Here is a 13734-nt window from a genome sequence, read left to right on the forward strand (position 1 = left end):
ACCCAAGATTTAAAAACACCCCTGCATGAATCACATTACCTTTCATAAAAGCTTTCCACTCTAACACCTTATTTACACAGATTACTAAACATTCACCATCACTTCCAATTTGTAAATGGTTTAAATTGAAATGTTTCTCTATTTGTCTTCATTCTTTGTAACAAAGAATACATACATATACATATATATATAAGGAATAATACAGATTCTAACTAATCACTGCAGTATTTTCTGATGGTTACTTTTCTATCAGTTTAAACAGTGACCCCTATACTGTGCTAATATGCATATAACTACACAACAATATTGCACAAAGTAATATTTATATAACAGATTTAACCTATTTCAGAAACTTTTAGAGAAAATTCATAATTGATATTTCAAAAGATACAGCTGAGTTTCCATGGTGACAGACATAATGAAGCTGCATCTTTTTTGCCTATGTTAACATAAATTTTCCAAATCTCACCTATTCCAGAAAGGAAAAGAACCAAACTCCAAATTGCACCATAACCAAGTTGATATGCCAGTCTGGTCTTAGGTGGGGGGAGACTCTTTCTTCTAATAAACAGAAGGCCTATTGGCATTATTAAGAACTAAGAGAAAATGAGATGCACATCACATTAACATTCTTAAATAACAAAATGTTCAGACTACATTAACTAGATGAACTGTGCCCGTTTTAAAAATTAAAAATAAAAGCATTCAGGCACTATCGCATCAGGCTACCTGAAACTCTAGGGTGAAAAGTCTAGTGCAACTATTCCTTACTAGGAAATAGCAACACAATAACAGTGAATAAACTCAGGTATGCACCAGTTACAATTGTGAATTTAAGTGCATTAGTAATACTAGATTTTAATCATGAAGAGATTTGAAGCCAGCTGACAAGTCAAGCAGAGTCTGACCCAAGGCTGATGCTCAAAATATGGCAGCCTCATCAGTAGAATGGAGAGCAGTTTCTAATTCTGAGACTACTGATGAGTTTAGGAAGCAAAGTATCCACACCAAAGATGAAGGTGTTGGGCAGAGCATCACAGTTATCATATCAACTCTACATTCTTAACCAGAATATCTTCTAGAGTTGATCTTGAACTCTCAATTAATGAGCCAAAGATAATGACTAGGGACTACTTGTGTGTAGATTTATTTTAGTTCTCCTCTGGGCTTTCAAGAACAGATACAAAGAAGACATTGTGATCGTTAAAAGTGCTGTGCTTTCTCTTTCACTATGAAACTGGAGAGTCACCTAATCATCCACAGAAGTCACTTGTTCTTTATAGTTGGAATTATATGCCACACTTGCCAGGAGACAGGATGCAGGAACACAGTCCTACAGCCAATGCTGTCTCTACTGCAGAAGTTGTACCTGTGCAATAAAGGACACAGGAACTAAGCTATAGATCTTATCTTATAAAAGGAGCAAATATGGCAAGAGACGAGAAAAAACAAGGGAGTGATCAATTTACCAAATAAGAATCTAACTCCAGGGAGTTCCTATTTTGATTTGAAGAGCAACTGAACTGTTACCTCACACCTTAAAACAGAAAGTAGCAGCAGACCCACTATTACATACTGTACTAACGGGATAAGATACAACTCTTAACTTTGCATAATCTGTGTAAAAAAGATATGCTGACATTTTGGAATGTCATTTCTCTTTATAGAATTATAGGCAAGATTTCTCCAATAAAACTTAACTTAAGCCAGTTATAAAACTATAACTTCACATCAAAATTTAAAAAAGTTAAAAAAATGCGTTTGAATATGTACATGTCACACAGGAGTGCTTGAATGGTCCTGTGGATCGTGCGGTTGGTCAGATTCCAGGCTGGGTTCCAGCTTTAGAGTTGGAAGGAGCTGAGCCCCCTGATCTTGCTGTACGAGTCCCGATGGAGTTGAGAAAGATGAAGCAGCAGTCGTCAGAAGCTTTGTCTCTGCACTCGCTCCTTCAGACTCCGTTTTTAGATTCCCACAATGAGAGTTAGCTTCTGATCCTGACTTTCCAGTGATACCAAAATCTAGGCTGGGACGGCTTTCAGCATCCTGAGGGCCTTCCCCCACAGGGTGGTACTGCTTCAGCCTTATGTGCCAGGCTAAACTGCACACGGCAGACACGGTTTTAAACTGATGAATGACATTCCTTGGGATGAAGTAGATATCATTATCACACAGCTGGATTCTAGCATAACGAATGCCTTCTCGCCTCATTTGGTTTAGTTTCGCTTCATCCACCCACTGAACACACTGAACAGAGGAAAGAAGGAAGAGAATAGTCTGGTGTTCATTTAAAAAAAATCAATTATACTTCTTTTAACACATTTTAAGGACTGTAAACTTTAGCCTCTATGTAGGCAGATCAGGAGACCAAAGTGGGCAGGATAGCACTTACAAAAGTCTAATTAAACTGAAATTCAATCCTTTTAGATGAAGGAGGAAACACCTTTTAAAAATCTCCAATATTGGCCAACATTGCCAGCTTTATAAAAGAAACAGAATTTCTAGTACTTAAGTGCACATAAAAATACTCTTATTTAAGCCACTTATAAACATGAATGCTGTAGAAGTGATTGTTACCAAATACAGGTTAAAAGGGGGTGCTGATTTTGTGCAACAGTCTAGTAGAAGTATTCAAAATTGCAGTATTCTATATCTGAGACCTAAGCCTACGTGACTCTTCCTACCTACAATCAAGCAAATGACTTAATTCTTATTCTGCTTTTGTGTTTTCTACCAAGGACAATGATTTTAGGGCTAGAAAGAAAGGGGGGAAAAAAGGCTAAAAGGAAGCCGGTGCCAGGAGTAAGCAAAAAGATAGTTTGGTCATATCACAGATCTTGAGTCAGCAGGGCTAAGTGACACTGGAGACAACTAAAAAAAAAAAAAAAAAAGGCAGATACCAGTAAAAAGACTGCAAAGTAGAGGAGGGTCCCATAGGTTCAAGGAGGAGAAATATCATCCCAAATTTAAAGAAGAAAAAAGTGAAATCTTTAATATAGGTCAATAAGTTTGACTTTGATTCATGGCAGAAATTTAAAATTCATTATTAAATAGTCAGTAGAAATCTAATAAATAAAGCAATGATCTAAAAAGAGCCAAGAATCCAAGAACAACAGTTCGTACCAGATTTAACCTTATTTCTATACTCAACAGAATCCCTAGACTGGCAGATAGATTACGGTAATGTTGTACAATACTGGGGGTTTTAAAAAATTTTTTATTTTTTGGGTACACTACTATTTATCTAGATTTGAGCAAAATACTTTATACAGTATCTCATGAAACTCTTGTGGAAAAGATAGAGACGCAGGCTAGACATTTATACAATTAGATAGATGTAGCATTGGTTGAATGGACTGTAGCCAATGATTCAATGTCAACTCCAAAGGAGATTCTCCAGTGGAATTCTCCAGGGATCTGTGCCTGGCTCTATAGAATTTAACATTTTCATCAAATAATTGGATAAAAGTATAGATGATTTATCAAATTTAAGATGACACAAAGCTAGGAAGTATGGCTATAATATTAAATGGCAGAATTAGGATCAAAAGAAGCAGCTAGCATGTTGGGTCAAATTTAGTAAGATAAAATTTAAGAGATAAATGGAACTTGGGTTACAATTAAGAGATAAATTGAACTTGGGTTCAAAAAGCCAATTTCACAAGACAGGTAGGAAAGGGGATGTCAAAGAATTCATCTAAAAAAAAAAAACGCGGGGGGGGGGGCACGGCAAGGTATTGTGGACTGCAAATTCAGTGTGGGTCACCCAGTATATATCAGCCAAAATATCTAATACTGTATTCTAGTGCATTAAATGAAGCAATGTCTAGAATTGGCGGGCAGTGGCCTACTCTAGTCAGGACACATCTGAAATACTGTGTTCATTTCTGGATGGCACATTTAGGAACAGCACTGAAAAGAGGAAGAACTAAAGGAAAGCAACCAGGATACAAAGAGCCTCAATATCATAGTGTATGAGAACTGAAGAAGCTAGAGATGCTAAGCCTGGAAAAAGACTGATGGTAGAAAGGGAAGATTATAGGACGGATGTGTTCAAATTATTTGTATGCTAGGTCTAGGAATGAAATTGTCAAATGAGAGTTGGTTGGGCTCAATTTAAGAAAAAGGTTTCAAATCAATTAGACCTATCCCAAAGTAGACTGAGCTTCCACAGAAGATAGTAGGTTCCCCTTCACTACAAGTATTCAAAGACCAGCGGACCATTAGTTGGGTATTTATTGGAGAGATTTTTGTTCAGGTATGAGGTGAACTGGCCTCTAAAGGTCCCTTTGAACTTAAGATTCTATGATTAAACTAAGTCAAGATTCCATTCATTCAACTACAACATAAAAAAATAGAGTAAACATGCATGAATAAAAGACTTATTGTTCTCTTGGGAGTGTGGGCTGTCCCCATTCTCTGTTGGTAACCCAGATTTCTACTCTGATCCTTGACTGCCCCACCTGTTGTTCTCCCTTGGTCTTTCAGTATGGTTAGTGATTCCTTTTCTCCTAAATGGCCTGACTTTGTCGTTCCCCAAAGAGTGGAAATTTCTTTGGAGCCAGTATCTATAAATTCTCACCACACTTGATTTTCTTGGTTCCCACCAATTCTATCCAAGGTTTTTGGGGGTTTTTTCAAACATATTTAATTATTATTTTTAACTCTTTACCCCTAAGGAATGCCTACATTCAGAAAGTTTATTGTTAATCATTCCTAATTGGTCTCCTTCCCAGTAAATTAGAAACAACTGCTTATGTGGTTTTTCCCTACTGGCTTTAGCAATAGCTATTTCAAATATTATCAGTTAAAAGTTGCAATAAGAAAGTAAATTCAGTACCTGTGACACTGAGGTTCATGGAGGTCTAACTGAAGCCTTTGCACAACATCAGTAAAGTCCTCAGCATGAAAACAAATCACATCTTTGGGTTATTCGAGGTTGGTTACTCCTAAAATGGGCAGGCAAACATGGAGAAGTATCTCACAATCAAAGAGGTTGGCAAGTCATTTCAATCTAGCTCTGGCTCCAAAAGGACAAAAATTTATTGGCTTCCTTTAAAACCTAATTTAATTTTAATCCAGAGAAATTAAAAATAGTCCAAGTAGAAACAGTGTTTCCTTTAAAATGTTTATTGTAAGTGGGCAAGGAAAAGATAAAAAGAATGGGGTAAGAAGAACTTTTCAGCCTTATAGGTGCCACAATCATTTCAATTCAACAAGTATTCAGAAAGAGGTTCCAGGCAGGCATTGTGCTCAGAGCTCAAGATACAAAAGGGAAAAAGGACCCCCCCCCCCAAAGTAGCTTTATGTATAATAGGACATGAAATCTCAAGAATTGCATTAAGCCTTTAAAAATAAAAATTCCTGGTAATACAAAACACACTGAAATAAGAAAACACAGCAGAAACTGAAATATCCTTCAGTAATTGTATACCATTCTGAACTTGAGTCTCCCCCTTTTCTAGAGGGGCTATATAAACAAACATTTGGACTTGCATGCTTATGACTTACCATTCACTAAACTGTACAGCTTTCAAAACCCCCACAGCAGCCGTACTCTGCCAGTCAAACCCCTGACCTACGTGATCAGCATGGGGCTCTCGTTCTATCTTCAAGAGAACCTCTCGGGGCTCACTGGTCCGAGGTAGGTACTGGAGGTTTTTAATTTCATTCATTGATCTAGAATTGATTTGGTTGTGGGGCAATGGGGAGGGAAGAGAAAGAAACATTATGATTGATAACAACAATTAATATTTATGTATTATTCTACACAGTACTTTCTTAATAGCCTTCTGAGGTTGGTACTATAGGAATTTTATTTCCATTTTACAGATGAGGAAATGAAGACTTTGGGAGTTTAAGATTAAGACTTGCCTACAATTACATCCAGTACTATCACTGGACCAAGCTTCCTGTTATGAAATACTCTCTGCAATCCTAAAAAGCAGTTATTTGGGGTTAATTAAAATATACATACATATAGTATATTATATGTGTGTGTGTGTGTTAATTTTTTTTAAGTTTACATAGGATTTTAGGATTTTACAAAGCGCTATCCTTATAAAAACTTTAAAGGGTTGCTAGCATTAAATATTATGTCTACTTTTGCACATAGGATAACAGAGGCTCAAACTAACTTACTTATCATTATAAACCTAGTAAGTCAGTCAGTATTTATTAAGCACTTACTATGTGTCAGGCACTGTACTATGTGTTGAAAATAGAAAAAAAGGCAAAAGATAGTCTTTGCCTTCAGAGAGCTTCCAATCTAATGCAGTACTATATTTTAATGTTCAGAATTTTGATCTCCACCCCCATCCTCATTCTTAATAATTCACAATATTCCACAGAGTTTCCTGACTCCAGGGGCCACACTCCCAGATAGCATTCAGAACACACTATACAAAAAATCTTTAGTATAGGAAAGATGGAAATGAAGGCTGAAAGCTATCTGGTTCATTCACCAAAAGAAAACTGGAAAAAAAAAAACACTCAAATGCTTGTAATTTTTCTATCATAACTATCAATATAGACTATTTGATCTAGGCTTAAATAGTGAAATCAAACTTATTTAGAACACTTATTTCTTTTTTCCCCCCAGAACACTTATTTCTTAGCCTTGAGAAGATCACCACAGTAAATTTGTATGATTAAAAAATGAAGCGATCTGGTTAATTTAAATATTTCATTTGGGGCGGCTAGGTGGCGCAGTGGATAAAGCAACGGCCCTGGATTCAGGAGTACTTGAGTTCAAATCCAGCCTCAGACACTTGATACTTACTAGCTGTGTGACCCTGGACAAGTCACTTAAGCTTCACTGCCCGCCCCCCCCCCAAAAATGAACCTTAAAAAAAATGACAATAGATAAATATTTCAGTTAATGCAGCACAATCAGATTACCAAATGTGAATCAAGTTCAAATAATATAATGAGGCTGGGTTTGTCAAAGTGAGTCATTCTGCATAATAAAGTGACAGTTGTTTATGTTCAATTCAAACAACTCAGGGTACAGAAAATGAACACAATCAACCACTTTTTAAAAGTGGGGGAAGAATCCTAGATATAAGATTTCAAGTAACATCATATAGATCGGCTTTTTCAAGACGTTAACTTTTAGATCTCAGAATACCATACTAAATAGACTCACTTGGAAAACACTAATAATAATCCTTAGAAACAATGAACAGAAAAAAAAAAGCATAATTAAATTTTGAATTTTTGGAAAAGGAACAAAATGTTTACCGGCGTCTTTTGAAGGGTGACTTTGGCATATCTGCTGTAGGGATCATCTGTTCTCCTGGCCTCACCCACATTATAGGCCCATCATCACTCTGGGATCTACACTGGAGGCGGAGGACTAGAGAGCGTGCCCCAGGCAAAGTCATCTAAAAATGAGACAAGTCAAGTCAATACAGAGAGTTGAAATAAAAAAGATTGTACAGTAGCATATATCTCTAAGAAAATAATTTTGACTGAATTTTCAGTGCCAATCTTTCAGTATACTTATAAGTCAACCATCTGGGTGGTCTTTTTTTTTTTTTTTAAGCAGTCAAACTGAATTGCCTTAGGGGTGATATATTTCAAATAAGTAATCTGACTAGAAATTAACAATCTGGATAAACATCACTTTCAGAAATGGTGATTTCTTCTAACATATCAAGGAATTCTGGGAAATAATCACCAACTTCTTCATCTAACTGCTCAACAAGACTTATCTGCTCATAGACCTGCTCGTAGGTTCCACAGCAGTATGTCCTGTTGACCTGAGATTAAGCAGAGGAAAAAAATAAGGACTGAAGAACACTACACTACAATAGAAGGAGAAGGGTATCATTTCCAAATTTGCTATTTCTTCTACATGCTAAACAGTCATTTGTCAGCACCTTGGATAAAGGAAGACAATAGTTATAAAAACACTTCTACCCACCTACCACAACTGGCAAATATATACATACATACATACATACATACATACATACAAGTAAGGCCCAATTAAATCAATACTCAATCAATTATAAATCTTTCTTTTATTATTAGCTGTCAGCACACCATAGGTTGGCTATATGCCACATATAAAGCTGGTGATGTGCAACAAGCCAAAAGATTCTAGTATCTCAAAGTAGTTTCAACATTTCAAGATATCTTCAAATTGCCACCCACCCAAAGCAGCCTTTGAAGTTGATATATAGATAAAAGGGTATTTTAACATACAAATATGAAAGAGAGTATTATCTAACAAACAATAAAATTAGCAGAGATAGTATTAACTTATAAATACTTCCTGAAGCAGTATTCCTTACCATTCTTATATATGGAAGTAACTACTACTTTTTCTTGTTGAACAGATCAAATAGTATTTAAATATACTCAGCTGACCCCCATCCCACACCCCTGCTAGTTATCAAATCTTATCTCCTACCACTTCAAAATGAACCTTATGTTCTAAGGAAGATGATCTCTACAAATAAGGTATTCATTCCACCTGCCACTGACTTTGTTCATTATGTGGTCCTTGCTTAGGATGTCATCTCTACTGATCCAAATCCTCTCTGTTCTTTAGGGTTCAAATCACTGTCTAGGAAGCCTTCTTCTTCTTCCCTGGATACACATTCTTTTCCATTCCTATACTACTAGAGTACTCAGAATTGGTATGTATATGAATCTAGTCTCCTTCCTGAGGTAAGTATTCTTGAAAGCAGAGACCAAGTCTTACATTTCTTTAGTACCCCCACCCAAATTAACTAAAGTACTCAAACTAATTCTAATAACGTATTTGGTACTACACTAACATTATTCTTTAACCTAATGGTTTATTAAACCAATTTTTAAAAATTCAATGCAACCCTTACAGTGAAGTATTTTTAAAATAAATTTTAAATGTCAACAATACTTAATGAGGTTGATTTAAAAAAAAAAAACTTCTCAAATAAAACTCCAAAACTAACAACATAACAATTTATTCAGCAGAAAGGGGAAAAGTTATGATAGATGGTTGTTCACTATCACTTATCTTATAATCCCAAGATATCAGGAGAAAGATCTCTAGTACACATTTGGTGGCCTCATTGTCAAAATTAAGGGAGGATAGTCATATCTACATCATTGAAAGAAATATTCAGATTAATGAGATCATAGATCTATTTATGTATTTGTGTATGTTTCACAATAACTTTCATTTCCCTTTTTAAAAATTAATCACTACGTATATAAGGGGTTTGTTGTAATTTATCATATTCCAATTCTAAAATTTCAAGAATTTTATTTTCGAATTTATATATCTGTAAATGTCTTTGTAATTATACCAAACACCACAAAATTACTTAAAATTTGGTTAAACACATACTGTTTTATCCAGATCACTAGTAGTAAACCCCAATTAGAGACTACTATAGTTAAATCTGTGTTTCTTTTGTACCTAGATTTGGTACAAGTTCATAGATATTTGTTCATCAGTCTTGGCGTAATTGATCTTTGCTTTTCTTCATTTCCTTAATCATTTATACCTAATGAGCACTAGTATAAATATTTTTAGTTTTAAAAATCCTGAAAAAACATAAATGGTCACCAATTATTTTACATGGTTATTACTATGTTTAAACCAGAAAAAAATCATTTAAAAGTAGGTATATATTCTTGGGCACAATCAACTCAATCCAGATCATATGATACCAACTTTTAGTTATATGAGCTATAATCTCTGATGATCCCACCAATGGGCTGAAGACATGTTGCAAACAATTGAAGAAAACAAAAAAAGCAAAAACAGAAAAAAAGTGATTATTTGTCAAGCTTGTCTACTACTATTACCACTTTTTTCTTTGAAGAAACCCTTGAATTAATTGCTTCCTGTCTTGAGGTCCTAAAACAGAACTTAAGAAACTGTGTAGTCATTTTCTGTATGTATACTTATTTGCCCTTAGTTTCCCAAGGGTGGGGGAGGCAAGTCCTTACGTATCAGACACATAGGAATGAATGAGTTAAAAACTCAGGACTCTAAAATTTCTACTAACTTCCTGACAACATTATTTCAGACAAATTACTTCCCTATCCAGTAGTAAAAGAGACAAAACTGACCTAAATGCAGGTACAAAATAGGTCTGCAAATGTTCCTATCCCCTTCATAAACTAAGCTGGGTAGAAGTTACTTTTCTGTCCTAACAGTAAGGATGCAAGTAAGCAATAGTTTCGTTTGGGATGAGTATCGATATTCTCTCGTTTTTAACAAGTTAAGTGTAGATGATCATGATATGTGCAACATGCTGTTATATTGGGGGGACAGACCCCAAACTGAAACCGGACATTTAAAGTAATTAGGGAGGTAACCCTAAAACAAACTTTCATTTCTACTAAGATTAAACAATTCTTAAAACGTTTTCTGTTGGTAACTTCCTTCAAGCTGCCTTCTAATGACTAGGTTCTCAAAGGTGCTGCAGAGAACAAACCCTTGAGTGTTCTACTACACTGAAAAGGCTTCAAGTGTGACCTTGGTAAAAGGAATGCTACACAAGGAGCAATCCAGCTATCTAATAAAAAAGAGCTCCTGACCAGCACACCCCGTCACAGCAACCTAGGAGACAAACATTCAAAATGCCTGCCGAGAAGCCTCAGTGCGCGTCTGCAGATCAGTGGTGCAATGGCAGCAAAGGGGCAGATAACTGTTAGGTGTTCCTAAGTAACACAGTCTGTAGTTTTAGACCATTCAGACCATTAGCTTAACTATATAAATACCGACATATCAAGATAAAGAAAGTGGAAAGACAAAAGGAAGTTAAAGTTAAATGGAAAGATGGACTATAGGGTTCTCATTTAAGGAGTTACTAAAGGAACTTGCTTATTATTGTGACTTTCAATGTACAAGTAACACAATTTCATAAGACATTGTAGTCATCTCATTTTGTAGTGTTTGTGATAAGCAGAAAAGTAAAACTTATTCCAAGAAGGTAACTGAAGCTTATATCAAACATCCTGTTGTAGAGGATGAATTAGAAAAATTGTATAGAGAACTTAATGACATCCTATAAACCAAAAGAAACATATACCTTGAAAATAGGTGGTAAATTATAAAGGTGGTAAAGGTGAGTATGCCAAAAAATGTAGAAAGTTTGATTTAGGTTTAAGAAATGAGGGGGCAGCTAGTGGTGCAGTGGATAGAGCACCAGCCTTGGATTCAGGATAACATGAGTTCAAATCCGGCCTTAGAACCTTGACACTAGCTGTGTGACCTGGCAAGTCACTTAACCCCAGTTGCCTCACCAAAAAAAAAAAAAAAAAAAAAAAAGAGCATACCCTGTGTTTATTGGGGAGATATTAGGGCTAGCTAGGTGGCACAGTGATAGAGGACACGCCTTGGATTCAGGAGTACCTGAGTTCAAATCCAGGCCTCAGACACTTGACACTTACTAGCTGTGTGGCTCTGGGAAAGTCACTTAACCCTCATTGCCCCACAAAGAAAGAAAGAGAGAGAGAGAGAGAGAGAGAGAGAGAGAGAGAGAGAGAGAGAGAGAGAGAAAAGAAAAATAGGTTTCTAGATTACTCAGAATCCTTATACAAAGGTATATCACGAAAACTTTCTTCGAATAGAAAATTAAAAGCCATTGGATAACCCTAAATATCATAGAAGGGTTGACTTTTAATAGAAAGGAAATGATTAGTTACTGTTGTATAAATTGTAACAAAATGAGATGTCCCAAATATAGTTAAACCATTTGCTAATGGATAAAAGATTTTTAAAAAACCACATGAAATTTGAAGAAAGGATGAGGATGAAATGGTGTAATTACTAAGGACTTCACAATTAACTGCTAAAACAAGCTATCAATGCTGAAAAATGGGGAATGGAAAAAATAAATATATTGACCTTAATTATTGTCAGCAATTCCCCCCCAAATTTAATGGCTTTAAAGCAGCTGATATAACCCAAAATGGCCTTAGCTAGCCAATACTTCATCTCTCCTCACAGGGCTGAGATGGCAGCCAATGGCAACATTTGTTTATAAAACACTACAGAAAAAGATGGCAAAAAGATTATATCAACAGCATCACCTCAAAACAAAAAGAAATAGCTGAGGCAAAAAACATACAGAAAGCTTAGCATGAGATTCGACTAAGCTTATCATTCAAGAATTGTCACAGCCGAAGCTGGGAAGGCAAAAGCCAGGACTCTGTAACACTTGGAACCACAACATTCAGGACTTAAAAACTGAGTTTCCAGTGTGCTATAAGCAGACCAGATGGAAACGGTGAAGAAGACTAGGAAGGAGGCTAGAATCAGCACAAGAGGAGTGGTGGGTTCCCACCAAGGGCCTTCCAATCTGTGTCACTAGTTCTTAAAGACCCCTACTTTGTCAATGATTCAACAAGAGTCCTCCATTTCTTGGCACAAGGAAGTTTATGTTTGCTCAGAGTCAATGATTTGGATAAGAGAATAATATTAGGAAAGGGAAAAAGTACAGAAATTTCTCCAATGTCATCTATAAAAGGTGCTCCCTACAAGGTAAAAATAAAATGATTTGCACTAAACAATAATCCATCCTATAATATTGAGTATAATTCTCAAGAGGGGAAAATTATTTTTAAAAGAATCAATGATTCCCAAGCATTTATGTTAGCCAGCATGCTAGCTATAAGTAAAAGTCATTCAGAAAGAGGTGTTTGGGGCGTTGGGAAATCACATGAACTTCTCTTATATCTACATTGGAATAGAAAAAATTTTTAAAAATCCTTTATGGATTTGACAGTGTAGGTGCTGTCTCCCTTGGCAACAAGAGAAAAACACTTTCTCAAGCCTTCAGGCCCAGGATGTTTAAGCCTGGTTTCACCTTTTGGTTTTCCCAAACTGTGGTGAGTCTTTGCACAGACTTTTTCTCATTCTCCTAACCCCACCTACATATGTTCCTTAACACTGCAGTAACATGCTGTTATATTCACACCCCATGAGTGCCTGGAAGTGCTTCATAGATTTTGGTGTCTACAGGACCTTTCAGACTTGGACTTCCTTGTTTATGTTTAGCCCTGGTACCTCTGAGTCAAAAAGGTATGGGCATTTTGATCATATTTTTTAAGCATAATGTCCAATGTTGGATCAATTCACTCCTGTAAACAGTGCATTAGTTTCTGTCTTTCCATAGCCCTTCCAGTATTGACAATTAGGTGGATAAGAGCCAAAACTTCAAAATGGTTTTGATTTCCAATTCTCATATTATTTAAAGCAATCATTTATAGAGATTATTAGTTTGTTCATATCCTTTGACCATTTATCTGCTGGGGAATGGTTCTTGGTCCAATACATCCGTCTTAATTCCTAAGATACAGTGAAGGTGGAATTACTTGTTAGCATACTTAAGAGGCAGCTTGGTGGGACAGTGCACAAAGCATCGGACCTTGAGTCAGGAAGACCTGGGTTCAAATTTAGCCGAAGACACTAGCTATGTGATCTGTTTGCCTCAAGTTTTCCCAAACATAAAATAGATGTAATAGTACCTACCTCCCTGAGTTGTGAGGATCAAATGAGGCTGTATTTATAAAGTGCTTAGCACAGTGCCCAGCACATACATAGGCAAAGCACTTAGTACTTATTCCTTTCCTTCCTTGTGACAAGCAATAATTCTGATAGTTTTATTTTGTGACAGCAAAAGATCAGCTGACCAGATGAAACCAGATTTAGTTGGTTTTCACAACTGCAGCTCCTCTTCTACCAGCTGTATTGTCACATCACACCCTATCTATCCAGTCTGT

The 13734-nt window shown here is 36.1% G+C and overlaps 1 protein-coding gene across 1 annotated transcript in view; it reads right to left on the bottom strand.

Moving 5' to 3' along the window:
• Window positions 1-1490: 1490 nt before the first annotated feature.
• The window catches only part of RSBN1 (round spermatid basic protein 1), a 55190-nt gene continuing 42946 nt past the window's right edge, over window positions 1491-13734 (bottom strand). The window contains 8 exon segments of the mRNA XM_044003957.1: window positions 1491-2247; window positions 3866-3875; window positions 4850-4926; window positions 4928-4949; window positions 5512-5679; window positions 7243-7385; window positions 7628-7642; window positions 7644-7763. Of these exon segments, the coding sequence (XP_043859892.1) occupies window positions 1777-2247; window positions 3866-3875; window positions 4850-4926; window positions 4928-4949; window positions 5512-5679; window positions 7243-7385; window positions 7628-7642; window positions 7644-7763 (1026 nt within the window). The 3' untranslated portion in view covers window positions 1491-1776.

This window comes from Dromiciops gliroides, chromosome 4, assembly GCF_019393635.1.
Source record: "Dromiciops gliroides isolate mDroGli1 chromosome 4, mDroGli1.pri, whole genome shotgun sequence".
In the NCBI taxonomy this organism is placed as follows: Eukaryota; Metazoa; Chordata; class Mammalia; order Microbiotheria; family Microbiotheriidae; genus Dromiciops; species Dromiciops gliroides.